Genomic DNA, 15,322 nt, shown 5'->3' with positions numbered 1-15,322 from the left:
CTCTAGCCCAGGGACCCCACCTCTCTCATTGTATTGTCCTTGTCTTGAACATCATTTTGGTATTCTATGTTTCACCTCTTTATGTATTTGTAAATTAGATATGAAAAATATTGATATTAAAGTCTGCCTCCCCTTCTAATCTTGTATGTTTGTAAGCTTAGGGTAGGAAACATGTCTACGAACTTGAATGTAAGATTAGGGTAGGCAACTTGGATGTAAGCTTAGGGTAGGAAACATGTCTACCAACTTGGATGTATTGTACTCTCCCAAGTGTTTACTACAGTGCTCTACACACGGTAAGCGCTCAATAAATATCAGTGATTGATATGCCATCGCCAACATGTGCCACTTCATTAGTGATCCCAAAGCAGAGGGGGAAAGGGACCATGTCTAAACTTTCACCCATGTATTTCCCCACCTCACTGCCCCCCTTCCCTCCCCGCAGCGGGTACATTACTCACTGGACACTTATTAGTACATTTTCTACTCCATTTTAAGGCTTCACCTATTCAAGGAAAAATGGCACTGGATGTCCAGTTTATAGCAACCTAACACTCTGGTGGGTAAGCAGCATAAGCTAGTGGGAGAGCACACCTGGGAGTCAGAGGATGTGGGTTCTAATCTCAACTCCACCACTTGCCTGCTGTGTGACCTTAGGCAAGTCATTTAACTGCTTCTGTGCCTGTTTCCTCAACTGTAAAGTAAGGATTCTACCCCCCGGCCCCGACTGTGAGTCTCACGTGGGACAGGGACTGTGTCCAACCTGATTAAACTACCCCAGTGCTTAGAACAGTGTTTGACACACAGTAAGCGCTTAAAATACCATAAAAAAATTCAGTTCTTGGCCAAGCAGAGCTAATCTTTTTGGACTTTCCTGTCACTTGGGTGTACAGGACAAGTCGCCTGGAAGAATGATGGGTCTGGACACCGATTTTTCCAGCGTGAAAGATATGCGAGCATTAGAGAAAGGACAAGGATCCTCATCCTGCAGGGCAAGGAAGGCCCCAGCAGGGAAGTGGACTGTAAGGAGCAGCCCATTTCTCCAGTCTGAATGCTGATTTGGTGTTTGGCTTCCCTTTCAGAGCAAGTGATAGAGGAGCCAGGCTCTTGTGTATTGGACTGACAAATGTTAGAGGAAAGCCTAAAGGGCACTGTAGGATTTTACCATTCCCCAAATCACAGAAACAGGTCAATAACGTACACAGTGTTAAGTGAAGAATGTTAGAAAACAGATTTTGACCCCTACCAAGGTTAGCAAACACACCTTGCAAATCCCAAATGACACTGCTTTTCAACTGAGTTTGTCTTCTCATACTTTTTCTTCTCTCTTTGAGTGTTCCATCTATGCAGCCCTTATTTTAAATCCTGAGAACCCTGAAAATAAGATTTCACAACTTGATGCCTGTTGCAATGAGCCAATCCAGTGTTCCTACAGGGCTGCTTTCAATCAAACTGCTTGAACTTTTCAGTTGTTAGGCTCGACAACGCACTCCCTACTTAAACCATGAAGCGGGCTCAGAGGAAGAGGCCATGTTTGGCCTCCAGTTGAATCACCCATGCAGAAACAAGAGTTGGCATAAAGTTCATTTTACCTGCTTTGCTTTCTCACATTCAGACGGCAAAGGTAGGGAAATGTATTCAGCTGGGCTTGAATAAATCCTGCCTAGGTGTGGGAGGTCAACATTACTTAGTTTATCTTAGAGTAGCGGAACCGATTGATGAGCTAAAGTAATGAAAACATTTCAGATAGGTTCTTTTTAAACTCAAGGATGGGAAATGTTTGGCTTAGCTAATTTACAGCTTATCTAATCGCTCCTGTTTAGGTCTTGAAAAACCACGCTGCCTCAAACGCTCTTTTTCTGTCATCTATAATCATCTGCTAGAGAGACAATCTGCCAGATCCCCAGAAATGCCAACCTAATTGTCCTTAGGGAAAATACACACAGTAAATGGGCAGAGTGCACAAAATTTTATTTACAAAAAATGCAAATTACATATTATACAGACTTTTTTTACACACAGAATAGTTTAAACATTAGAATAACAGTTTTTCTTTTTTACTACCAGAAGGTAAAGAAAAATATTTTTTTTTAATAAACCACCTATTCATTTTCGGCTATTGTTATATAAAGTTGCAGGTCATGCACAGTTCTTTACAGTTTTTAAACGTTTTGCTAAGTGCAAATACTAGATTCCTCTCTCCACCTTTAAGGCAAGTAAAAAGGGATTCTAATTAGGGAAGGGAGGAGCCTAGTGGCTCTGGGTGGGAAGGCCATTCCTATTATGCAGCTGCCTCTCTCTCTTTCTCTCTTTCTCTACGGGGGCACAGACACCATTCGGTGGAATAAAGTTCTAAGAAGGTAAAAGGCAGAGTAGATGTTATTGAAGGTGGATTACTATTTTTGCTTCATTTCTCAAGCGCTGGGCTAATCTCTTTGGACTTTCCATCCTGTAGCCTGCACAGACGACTGCCAGGTTTTTAGCAGATTCTCACTCTCTGCCACTAAATAGTCACCCTCCGTAGAGAGGGAAGGGCGGGTTCTTTCCAGCAATGCAGGAGTCCTGGAGGCTACTAGGGGAGATCAGCCTTCCTTGGCGAACTCTACTGGGCATCAATGTGCAGAGTTCCCCTCCACCTCCGATCAGAGCGGGAAAAGATTGCTTAAGCAGACTCGCTAGAAAGGCTTCAGTAGAAGTTACAAAGCAGAAGGCTTTGGAATCAGGGAGGAACCATGCAGCTCCCAGGTGTCTTGAGAGGTTATTAATCATCCCCTGAGATCAGTAAATGAAGGGGGAGGCCATTGTTTTTAGTAAATGTCAACATTTTATCACCTGTTCTCAGGTTAGCATATATAAGCACATCTAGAAAACTCTGGGATGGAGTTTGCTCCTCCAGTTGGGAGTTTACTCCCCCCAGCAGGAGTATATTTCTATTCCTATTGGCTATTTGACTGTCTTCTCTCAAAATAAAAGTCTGAATTTTTTTTCCATCTCATTCTCCGATTAAAATGGGCCTAATAAAAAAAACTGACCGGCGATAGTAGCGACGTACCCTTCCATGAAACTTATGAAGTACAGGGCTGAAGAGAGGAAACTTAGAAAGAACAATCTTCTTCCCGGTGGTTCTACGTCTTGAAATTTGCTGGCCCTCTCTGATGCCATGAATTAACCGTGGCACCTCTGGTGCTTCCACAAGCCCGCTCTGACATATACAGGTTCGACTGGCACGTCGTGCCTTGGACAACTGGCCTTGGACAATCAGGTGCAGATCCCGCCAGGAGCATTCTGGATTCAGGGGCCTGACTGAGCTCAATTGATGGAAAATTTGTAGGCTTTTAACCTGGGAGAGCAAGCTTGCTGCAAAAAATCCAATTTGATTACAGCTCCTCCCTCTGGTTTCTTTGCTGCCCCTCCTGGTTGGGGGGAGGTTCTTAGGAATATGCTTTTAATTATTTACTGATTTTTTTTTTCAAAGGGAATTGTGCTTTGCAATCAATCTGTGGCCCCTGAAGGTGCTCCTGTGATCCCCATATGCCTACAGCCATCAGTAGGAGGTTTTCAAAAGGCACTGGTCATTAGGGTTACTACCCAACCTCAAGCCATCACATGACAATGCACGTCCCCCCTCACTCCACAGTAAGATGGAATTTATAAAGAATAAAAAAATGATTGGGTCGGAGGAGGGGGACGGGCTCCGAAGGAGACACACGGACGTTTGGAAAGGCAGTTCAAGCTTCCTCGGCCATGATGCTCCCCCACCTTCCCGCCCCAGTCTCCCTTCCAACAAATCTCCCCACCGACCCCACGATGGCCATCGCTTCCCTGCATTCAAGTCTCACCAAAACAGCGTACGGAAAAGCGGAAAGAACACCTCTTTGGAGACTCAAACATTTTCTTTTCTTTTAATAAGCCGAAGGTTCAGAGGGTGGCAAACCTCGAACACACCCGATGTCTGCTGCCAAACTGATTTCGTTTTCACACCAGGTGGTCCATATACCAACGTGGAAGTCAAATCCAAAGGAGAACTCACGCTACTGGGAGACTTTCCACAACTGTACCAATACAGCTTGCAACATAAAAGGCCTGGCCATGGTTTCGATTTATTTCTTTTTTGGGTTTGGCATTAAATGCTGAAGTCTCCAGTCAGAGAAACCTTTTGTAAATCACACAGCTAGGTTCGCTAGGGACAACACTCGATAAAACGGGCAGTCGGGGTCCGCCTGCCCTCTCAAACACGCACACAAGGCTAAACGTGAAGGATAAACGAGGAAAACGGATTCTTCCTTTCTCACACCCTGCTTCCCGCTTGGCCGAGGGAGGCCGCGGCCGAGCAACGACGTGCGTGCGCACCACTGAACGCCTCCCGTTCACGGGTCAGCAGGAACTGGAAGTACGGCAAAGGGAGAATTCAGTTGACACGGTGGCACAGGTTGCTACTCTTAGACTACTGGGTGTAAAATACTTCCACCTGGGACGAAACGACCATTGCCGGGGTACGGGCGGGAGAGGTTCCGAGTTGAATTTCGGAGGCAGAGGAAATACGGCAGGATCTGTCTGAGGAATCCTGGAGAAAAAGTCAAAAGTCCGCCTGTTTTACTCGGCAACCAGAAGAAGCAAACCATTTTCCTTGCTTCTGGGAAGGAGTCCTTATGGTTTCGTTGCTGAGAGCAAGTGGAAAATAAAGGACTCTAATGCTCAGTCTTCTTTCCTGTCCCTCCTAGTATACAGTGTATATATCAGCATGCTGGCCCACAGCTACTGACTGGGGGAAAAATTCTTCTCATGTAATCGGGGTAAGGTGCAGATTTAATTAACCTGAATGAAGACCAGTGGAGCAGCATTCAGAAAGTCATTTCCATCCCTATACTGGGGTTTCTTTTCTATATAGATATTAAAACAAAACAAAACAAAACCTTAGCAGCAAAAGTTGTCAGATAGTTAATTACAAGGTTTTCCTCACCACAGAAACAACAACAAAAAAACCTAAACCAGCATTGGACACAGCGGAAGAGTAAACGGGGTGCCAACTTAGAGCCTTACTACATTCAGATGCCGACGAGTTGTCCCAACTGAACGGGTGGAGAACCTTACAGTGTGGCTGGAGTTTAAGGGTTCCCCATCCCTGGAGGTTTCCTGGGGAAGAGGGGAAGCTTTCCCTCCCGCCCCCTCCACTCCCCACCTCTGCTGCAGCTGTCCTTTGGCAAGACAAAAGCCAGCCTGAGGACCCAGTCAAGACTGCCTCACTCAGTCTCTCTCCCCTGGCCTCCTTCCCGCTCCTTGTGCCTTCAAGAGCCCCAGGGACCGGTGGTTGTGAACTCTTTTACTCTTCCCCCTTGAACTGCCTGATGCCCTAATAAAATCTAGACGAGGGCTTATTAAAACAACTAATTCCTCGGGGGGTGGGGGAGGAGGGAAGGAGAGAAAGAAGTGGGAAGAGAAGTTATCATCCAATTGGGCAAAAGGGGACAAAACGTCTTTGGAAAATCTACCTTAGTAATAGCATACCCACTGCTGCGGAGGGTGGGGATAAAAAGAGAACCTCTTGGAGGAAATAGCACTGTTATCAAAAACTAAACATCAGCTCAAATTCCAAGCTTCAGGAAACTATCCGGTGAAGTTTCACTTCAAGAGAGATAGAAACGTTTCTCCCTCTGCTTTCAAGAGGCAGCAGAGCCCATTTGGATTACCGCAGCCCTGACCAGGCCAGTTTCTGGGCTCTGAACAGGGCTCCTCGGGCCTCTCCCTCTTAACTCTTGGATTAAACTGACGTCCGGCATCCTTTTGACCCCGCTTGGCTTACGGCACCCTGAGCGCGTAGAGGAGCCGGGGAAGCCAGTGGGCACGCAAGCAAATCACAATATGGCTCACCCAGCGCCTCTCAACCCAGGGGTGCTCGGCTCAGGCTGGGCAGGCCACTCCACTTCTGCACCCCGTTTTGAAGGGCGTGGCATTATGCACTAGCAGAAAGCTGGCTGGCTCCCTAAAGTGAGCTGCCAAATGCCCTCGGAGGAAACCTGGTTCCATTCTGCTCAGCCCCAAAGAGTGAACCCTTCCTGCCTAGGAGAGAGGATTCTGGAAAACCCGTGAAAGGCACAGTTGTGTTTTAGTTTCCTTAATTACCACTGGTCACCACCAGACGCGAACTGGAGGCCAACATTTCTCTGCATACTCTAGCAGCAGGAGCCAATGGAAGAGCCTGAACAAAAACTATTGTTGCATTGATGAACCACTTAATCCCTCAGACTCGTGCACAATTGGCAAATCTCTCGCCTCCAGCCCTTAGGCTCAGAAATGTCATTTTAAAGGAAAGACTTAATAAGACCCCTCTTTTCATGGTTCGGTTCGCTCGGGTGACAAATCCAGCCGGGTACTCAGTCTACTAAGCAATGCAGTTTTCCATTCCTAGTATCTCAGTTATTTTTGGGGGGCAGTTTGGCAGACATATGGAATACTCTCCATGCAGATGTTAGGAGCTGGATTTTGCCTCCCCTCCCTTCCCAACATCCTCTGGCCCAGAGAAAAATGCAGCCAAATCCTATTATTGATATCCAACGATCCCAGGCTCTTCCTTCCTTTCCAGCTGCATCCTCTTATGGATGGGGGCTGGCAATGTCTCTGGAAGGCAGGACCGTTCGGCTCAGGCTTCGGGCTTCCTGCTGCATTTTTCCCTGTTGATTGGCCAGCTCCCTGCCCATCTTCCCCTTCCCTCCCCCCACCCACTCTGGAAAAAATGAGTTGGAGAACTCTGAGCGAGCCCTGTGGGGAGCCAGCGCCCGCGTGCCGGCTCTACCCATAAACCAATTCCCAGATGCTCGGCAGGGAGTTACGATCTTCGAGAAAAACCGGAAAGAAATCCGAACCAGACTTTGTGTCAAACTTCAAATTAATAATTACAGTGGAAAGTTGTCTCAGCTTCAGCTCCCTGGCATGATGTTCCCTGTCAACTGATTGGAATGATGGGGGGGTGGGGGAGGAGGGGGAAAGCGGGGCAGCTGCAAAGGGAGGTTTTCTCCTTGCAGAATCCCCCGCTACAGGTAGTTACTACATCCATCAGAACCGATGTCGAGGCTGAGGACCAAAGTGCATAGGTAAATTGTGCTCCAGTGGGATGTTGATCGGGGGGAATTCATAGTTCACCCGCATGTTCGGCAGGGGAGGGACGTAGGGAGCAGGGATAGGCCCCATGTTGAGGTGAAGGTTGTTGAATATGGGGCGGACAGGAGGCAGAGGGAAGGGTGGGTGAACAAAAGGATAGGGGGGGATCCTGGGATGGTGAAGATTATGTGGGACGGGTCTTGGGATGCCTTCCATTCTCTGGATTTTTTCAGGTGGTTTCTCCACAGGAGGACCGATTCGCTTGAAGCTGCTTTCTGCAAAGAAAAGGGGACAAAATGTAAAACCCCTAGATCTGAAGGGGATCTACTTCACTAGGGGAATTGGGGACACCTAAAACATTTTCCGCTATGCCCTACGGACATGGTTCACCCATCGGCATTCCCATTCAGGCATCGTGAGTAAATATACTCACAGAGCTAACCTCGCCTGAAACTCCGGCTCACAGACTGTTCCAACAAGCAGATTCACTGGCTGTTCCCGCACGCTTCCTCCACAATACTCCCCCAACTCTTTACCAGGGAAGAAACGAGATCCCAGAACTTGCCTCCATTTTTTTTCTTCTGTTCCTCTTCAGCCTCCTTCTGAATTTCCTGGATTATCTTCTCATCATCTTCCTAAGTAAGCAGAAATCATGATTGACAACCTCATTAGCAATCTTAATGGTGATCAATGCCCATTTGACTAATGCTGCGGCACTCTTAATTAGTTTAACATGCTGTCCCAAGAATGTTATTGGAACCAGAATTCAACAGAACAATGGTACCTGGTAACTTTTCGGAATTCATTCACTATACTTTGGAATCCTCTTCCATTTAACCAGAAAACGGATGTGGACCACTCATACCACCACAGAAGCATTATATACTATTGTGCAGGAAAAAACTTTATGCAAACAGCCTTATTAATGAACAATGTAACTGCCAGACTCATTTTTGCGCTTGGTACATGTAAGGTGCATGAAGAATAGAGCACTCACTACTGGACTTTTAGCTGTCGAGTTGAGTTGAAGTTCAAAACTTAGAGTTTTATAATACACAGTCTTCCCTTTCTTCTGAAAATCCAGTCTAATTTTGAGAGCCCTCACTGCAGGGGAATCTAGTGTTTCTATTATATTAATGCTGGTGAAAACCAGGATGTTCAGAAACTGGAACTTGCAATGCCAAAGCATTACTCTTTCAAAGAACAGCTTGGCAGAAGCAGGGGAATTGCAGTGGCTTGACTCTGAAACCCCGCTTCTTCCTTAGTCCTATTATCCACCTCTAGAATCTGCACTGTGGCCTGGTACCCTTGGCATTTGCCTTGCCTACTGGGCAGAGGCAATTTCCCAGTGAATGGGAAATTCACGCAAAGCTACTCGGGAGTCCAAATAACTTTCCAGACATGAAAATGGGCAAGGACATTCTCTTGTGGTTTGATGAGTTTGCATGGATTTAATGGGCAACCACATTCTCTTGAGGTTTGATGAGTTTGCATGCCCACCTTGTCTGTTTTTCACAAATCTAACTGGGCAGTAGGCATAGTGCTTGGTGGTCTGAAAAATGACACTTGTCAATTCTTTATTCCTGTTCATTTAGCAACTGTGAAGCTCCCTGCTGCCATATGGAAGATTATCGTTACATTTCCAGGGCCCCGGATAGTGGTACTAGATCTAAATCCACTTCTCAGAGCCATGAAATAAGAGGCTTACAGGTTGCTTTTTTGGCTGGACCAGCGTTAAACACTGGCTTGGCACAACACAGTCTATGTAACTCTTCTACACAACTGAAAAGCTGTTAGGCTTTTAAAAGACATTCATTCATTCATTAAATATTTATGCTTTAGAGTTTTCAGCTCAACAGCTGAGTCTAACATAACTTAAGCCTCAGCTTTGCAGAAGCTTAGCTGCAATAAGGCCAGAGAGACGTTAACATTTGTTGAGCAGCAGCAACACGCTGGCTGCTGAAAAGAACTTACCTAGGTCTTAGGGATCGAAGGAATTTCAACAACTAAAGAAACTAATTTCGGTGAACGGGGTACACGTAATCGGGACCGAGGCTATTTCCGATCAATGAAGAGGCCCAAATTGGTTTGGATCCCAGGCAAGAGAGTGACCAATTCTGTTCCGTTATGCCAAATTACCTTTTAATGATCCGAACCAGCCTCAGTTTGGTTTCCTGGTCGTTTGGTTCACTGACATTTAGATAATCAGTACTTTCCCAAATATACCATATTTCTCCTAGAACGTAGGCTTGAGCTCGTGCCAGAGCCCACACCGAGCAAAGCTCAGAGCATGGTCCTCTGGGTGTCCGGTATCTTGCAAGGGCACACCACTGATTCTTCCAAAAGCATCATGGCTTAGTGGGCAAAGCATGGGCCTGGGAGTCAAAAGGACCTGGGTTCGAATCCTCACTTACCAGTTGTCTGTGAGACCATGGGCACTTATCTGTGGCTCAGTTCATCCATAAAATGGGGATTAAGGCTGTGAGCTCCATGTGGGACAGGGACTGTAGCCAACCCAATTTGATTATATTCACCCTTAATACAGTGCCTGGGACATAGTAAGTGCTTAACAAATACCACAATTATTATTATTATTTCTATTTCAAAACCCGGTTGGGCTATGTCTTCTTGTCAGAAGAATGTTCTATAATTCCCTTACAGTATTCTGGCCAAAATGTGTAGTGAGAACATGTGCTATGGTAGAATAATAATTAATAAGAACTGAATGTTCAGGGAAAAGAAAAGCGAGAGACAAGTTAGAGGCATAAGGATGTTCTACATCCTGTATCCTGAGACCCCTTCTCTGTAAAAGGAAAGCACTGAACCCACTGGAATCTAGTTCAGCAAAGGTGGTCACATAGGAGACTTTGGGAAGATGAAAATATGGCCCTAAGAGAAGCAGTAAAGTCATATTAACAAATTAACAATTAACAAAGCTTGAGAAGCATTGTGGCCCTAATGGATAGACCTAATGGAAGGATCTGGGTTCTAATCCCGGTTCCACCACTTGTCTGCTGTGTGACCTCATGCAAGTCACAACTTCTCTGGGCCTTAGTTATCTCAACAGTAAAATAGGGATTAAGACTGTGAGTCTCAAGTGGGACAGGGGCTATGTTCAACCTGATTAGCTTGTATCTACCCCACCACTTCCAACAGTGACTGGCAGATAGTGAGAGCTTAACAGCTACCATAAAAAATTAAAGAAACAGAAAAAAACATTAAGCAATTGACTAGTCTCCTTAGCTTTGGAGTAGAAATAGAAAAATCACTTAATTGGATTATTCCAAGATCCATTAACCTAGTTATGGGGGTGGGGGAGGGGAGGCCGCATATTGGTATTTTTCTCTCCAACACCAAAGTGTCACATGCTGGTTTAGAATTCAGGAGATATTTCAGTGATAGTCTCATGTCCAGTATCATTGAAGCAATTGTCCTGGTGGAAATGTGGAATAAACAAATTCTGAAGGTTCTTTCTCATTTGATTTTAATTGCGGGCTTGATGTAAAAAAAAAACAACAAAAAACAAACTCTGTCACGGCACTGTGCCTCTACTTTCTTGATATTACCATGTCAAACGGAAATATTCCCAACGAGCACAATCAGAAGACCAGCTACTTTTCTTCAGGGGTAGTCTTGGATGGTCACAGGGTGGGTCTCCCAGGATAACTGAAGTGTAAGGGAAGGAAAAATTTTCTCCTCTTTGTAGGGGGTTTTAGTCAAATGGCCAGGCACTGCTGAGACACGTGATGGACTAATGATATTCTCATCTTCCTCCTGAGAGGCCGATCGTTCCTGTTAAAAATTCCTTAGCAAATGAAGTCTATATTTCCTAAAGAGGGTTTTAGCCATTGCATCCTTGGTGTTAATAGGGTTCTAATCTGACAGGTCAACATGCTTGAAGGGTTGCTGATTTGCCATTACAAATTTCTTTTTGGAGGATGGGAGAATAAGCTCTGCTGTCTTGGGAAAATTGTGTACTTTGATCATTTCTCTGCATTTGCAGTTAAATGGTAGACCATTTTTCTCAAACTTTTTTTTGGTGCTGCTTCCCTAGGTTCTTAATTATAGTCTATATTTTACCAAAAAAATGAGAGCTCAAAACTGCTTTGCAGAATAATTTTAGCATAAATCATAGACGGGTTTCTAATTATTTGGACTATGGGTTTTCAATTTCCCCCCACTGACTCACAGGCGCTTTTAGCAAGGGATGACTCTCAGAGGTTTTTCTCTGCAATGTAGAAGGCTAGCCAACATTTTATATCCTTATATGAACAGCTCATGATTTTCACCACTGTGGACTTCAAATAAGTGAGGGAAGCCCTAAGGCCGGCTCTCCTCTTAGCACTTTATGAACATCCTCACAGAACTGAGGTTAGAAATTTGATACGGGCAACTAAACTTCAGGGGCTTAGAGTGTTTTCCATGTCTACAAATCCATGGCTCTACAATGGGCACCAGCAGGTAGCGTATTGGTAGGGAAACAGCATGGCCTAGCGGAAAGGCCTCAGAGTCAGAGGACCTGGGTTCTAATCCTGACTTGGTCAATCACTTGTTGTGTGACCTCCGGCAAGTCACTTAACTGCTCTGCACCTCAGTTACCTCATCTTTAAAATGGGGATTAAATCCCTTTCCTTCCAACTTAGACTGTGAGCCCTGTGTGGGACAGGGGCTTTATCCAACCTGGTAAACCTGTATCCATCCTAGCATTTAGAACAGTGCTCGACACACAGCAAGTGCTTAATAAATAGCATAAAAAAACAGGCTCCAATCAGTTTCCCCAATTTGCCCCAAAGCAAAACAGAAGACACACCTAAGACTCCTGAGTCCTGCCCTCCCCACTCTTTTGCATCCTACGAGAGAGGGGCAATGGAAGATGAGCAAACCACTGCTGTTGCCTTGCTGCTCCACTGGGATCCTCTACCCTCCTTACGAGTCAGAAACTTCCTTCTGTCTACTGAAGAGGGCTGGTGAGAGACAACAAAAAGTTTCCTGCCTCCCCTTTATCTCCTATCCCCAACCTTCATTTCTTTGGTCAAGTGTCACCTAAATATGGCTTTGGGATCCATAGTCCTCTAGTCCCTACAAACCATTCTGGAAGTCTTCAGTACTCCCATTTATAAAAAATGGTATTTGTTAAGTGCTTACTATGTGCCAGGCACTTATCTAAGGGCTGGGGTAGATAAAAGTTAATCAGGTCGGACACAGTCCATGTCCCACATGGGGTTTGTGGGGCTCGTGTGGGGACACAGACTTTACAGTCTTGATCCCAATTTTGCAGATGAGGAAACTGAGGCCCAGAGAAGTGAGGTGACTTGCTCAAGGTCACACACAGCAGAGAGTGGAGGAGTTGGGATTAGAACCCAAGTCCTTCTGACTTTCAGGCCCGAGTTCTATCAACTAGACCATTCTACTTCTCTTTCCTACTCTCTCTAAACTCGGAAATTGTTTTTTTGGCCCTCTCTGCTGCCTCCACATCTACATACATTCTTCTCCTGCCCAGTTGTCTCCCAAGGACTGAAGACTTCCAAATAGACATCCACAACCCTGATCTCTCACCTGCCTTCCAATCATGCTCTTTTCTGGCCTCTGGGACATACCCATCAGGATGACTCACATGCAGTAAAGTCATTGTAATAATAATAATAATGGTATTTGTTAAGTGCTTAGTATGTGCCAAGCACTGTTCTAAGCATGAGGATAAATACAAGGTGATCAGGTTGGATGCAGTCCCTGTCCCACATGGGGCTCACAGTCTTAATCCCCATTTTACAGATGAGGGAACTGAGGCACAGAGAAGTGAAGCAATTGCCCAAGGTCACACAGCAGACAAGTGGTGGAGTCAGGATTAGAATAATAATAATAATGATGGCATTTGTTAAGCACTTACAGTGTGGCAAGCACTGTCCTAAGCGCTGGGATAGATACAAGGTTATCAGTTTGTTTCAAGTGGGGCTCACGGTTTTAATCCCCATTTTATAAATGAGGTAACTGAGGCACCGAGGAGTTAAGTGACTTGCCCAAAGTCACACAGCTGACAGGTGGCGGAGCCGGGATTAGAACCCACGGCCTCTGACTCCCAAGCCCGTGCTCTTGCCCTAGGCCATGCTGCTTCCCCTATACCTATGCCTGACACTGAACTCTTTCATCTCTCTCCTAAGTCTTCTTCTCTAACTTCCCACCACTGTCGACAACCCCCTGCTCCTGAAGCATTTTTTATTTCTCCCATTTACTTCCTCCAAGAGCCATTCTCTTATTAGTCCCCTAACGTTTCTGGCCAAGCTGCAACCTGAGCGACCACTGAATTCATAACGAGTAATTTTCATCTCTCTCACTTAACTTACATATTCAATCTGTCCCCAAAACCAAGTGGTTCTATCTTCACATCTCTAAAATCTGCCCTTTCCTGGCCATCCATAGTGGTACTATGTTAATCCAAACACTTATCCTATCCCACCCTGATTACTGCATCAGCTTCATCACTGACCTCCCCTGCCTCCTGTCTCTCCCCACTCCAGCCCATACTTCACCCTGCTGCCCAGATCATTTTTCTAAAATAACATTAAGCCCAAGTTTCCCCAATCCTCAAAAACTTCTGAGGGTTGCCCATCCACTTCTGCATCAAACAGAAACTCCTCACCATCAGCCCTTTTTTTTTTTTTCAAAATGGTATCTGTTAAGCCCTTACTGTTTGCAAAAAAATTGTTCTGAATGCTGGGGTAGGCACAGGTTAATTAGGACGGACACAGTCCCTGTCCCACAAGGGGCTCGCCATCTAAAAGAGAATCGCTATTTAACAGTTGAAGCAACTGACGCACAGAAGTTTAGTGACTTGCCCAAGGTCACACAGTTGGCAAATCCGGGATTAGAACCCAGGTCCTCCGACTCTCAGGCCCATGCTCTTTACACTAGGCAACGCTGCTTTTCAAAAAAGTACTCAACCGCCCCACCCCGTCTTATATCAGGTGATTTTCTATTGCAATCCAGCCCACATACTCAGCTCCTCTAACACTAATCTAATGACTGTACCTCGGCCTCATCTATATCGCTGCCAACCCCTCGCCCACATCCTCCCTATGGCCTGGAACTCCGACCCCTTTCATAACCGACAGACCACCACTCTCCCCACCTTCGAAGCTTTATTAAAATCAAATCTTCTCCAAGAGGCCTTCCCCGACTAAGTCCTCATTTTTCCTACTCCCTCTCTTTACTGCATCGCCCTTCCACTTGGATTTGTACTCAAGCACTTGATATTCATCCCACCCTCAGCCACACAGCGTTTATGTAGATATTTATCATTTATTTCAATGCCCGCCTCCCCCTCTAGTCTGTAAATTCCCACTGGGCAGGGAATATGTTCAATCGTTCAATATGCTTACCATCTCGGTTGCATCGTACAGTTAGTGCTCAGTAAATATGATTATTTGGCAATGTGTCTCCCCCATTAGAATGCAAACTTCTGTATCTTCTACTTTTTTACAGTATTTGTTTAGCACTTAGTATGTGTCACTGTTCTAAGCGCTGAGGTAGGTACAAATTAATAAGGTTGGGCACAGTCCATGTCCCACATAGGGCTCAAAGTCTCAACCCCCATTTAACAGATGAGGAAACTGAGATTCAGAGAAATGATGTGACTTGCTCACGGTCACACAGCAAACAGGTGGCGGAGCTGGGATTAGAACCCAGGTCCTTCTGACTCCGGGGCTTATGCTCTATCCACTTGGGCCACAATGCTACTCCACTTTCACTGTATACTTCCAAGTGATGAGTACTTCCAGAGTTCTGCATACAGCGGGCATTTAATACAGATACTTTGATGGTGCTGATGAGGATGATGGAGAAATGAGCAAAGAAACGTACTCTTTATAAACAAGAAGAGGTAGGTGCTTAATGAAAAATTGAAGTCTGAAAAGGAACCTAGTTCTATTTCAGTAATTTGGTCTAAAACAGCTCACCTAGTGGTTTGAGAACTGCCTCTGAAAACATCGATCACCTGGGCCTTAGCTGCGGTTTTCATTTATACTTTTAGCAAGAGGTGGTCAAGGTAACACCCACAGATGGTGAAGTTAACACCCACGGGCCGCTCTCCCAAGCACATTAAGAATAGTACATTTCCTTGCCCCAAATTCTCAACTTGAACCTTAGCCTTGCCCCAAATGCCAAAAGTTTCTAATGAGTCACTTAGCAACCAAATCCCCAAATGCTGCTGACTTGTACTATTTTCTTATAC

At 45.4% G+C, this 15,322-nt stretch overlaps 1 protein-coding gene across 2 annotated transcripts in view; it reads right to left on the bottom strand.

Annotated features, from left to right (window-relative positions):
• Positions 1-1,950: 1,950 nt before the first annotated feature.
• RNF216 (ring finger protein 216) overlaps positions 1,951-15,322 on the bottom strand; it is a 138,980-nt gene continuing 125,608 nt past the window's right edge. For both annotated transcript variants that reach the window (XM_029053574.2, XM_029053576.2), the window contains 2 exons: positions 7,661-7,730; positions 1,951-7,370 (listed from right to left, as the gene is read on the bottom strand). In XM_029053574.2, coding sequence (XP_028909407.1) covers positions 7,051-7,370; positions 7,661-7,730 — 390 coding nt within the window. In that variant the 3' untranslated portion in view covers positions 1,951-7,050. The remainder of the gene's footprint in view (positions 7,371-7,660; positions 7,731-15,322) is intronic.

The sequence above is a fragment of the Ornithorhynchus anatinus genome, chromosome 2 (genome assembly GCF_004115215.2).
Source record: "Ornithorhynchus anatinus isolate Pmale09 chromosome 2, mOrnAna1.pri.v4, whole genome shotgun sequence".
Lineage (NCBI taxonomy): Eukaryota > Metazoa > Chordata > Mammalia > Monotremata > Ornithorhynchidae > Ornithorhynchus > Ornithorhynchus anatinus.
This window is presented reverse-complemented; position numbering and strand designations above follow the sequence as displayed.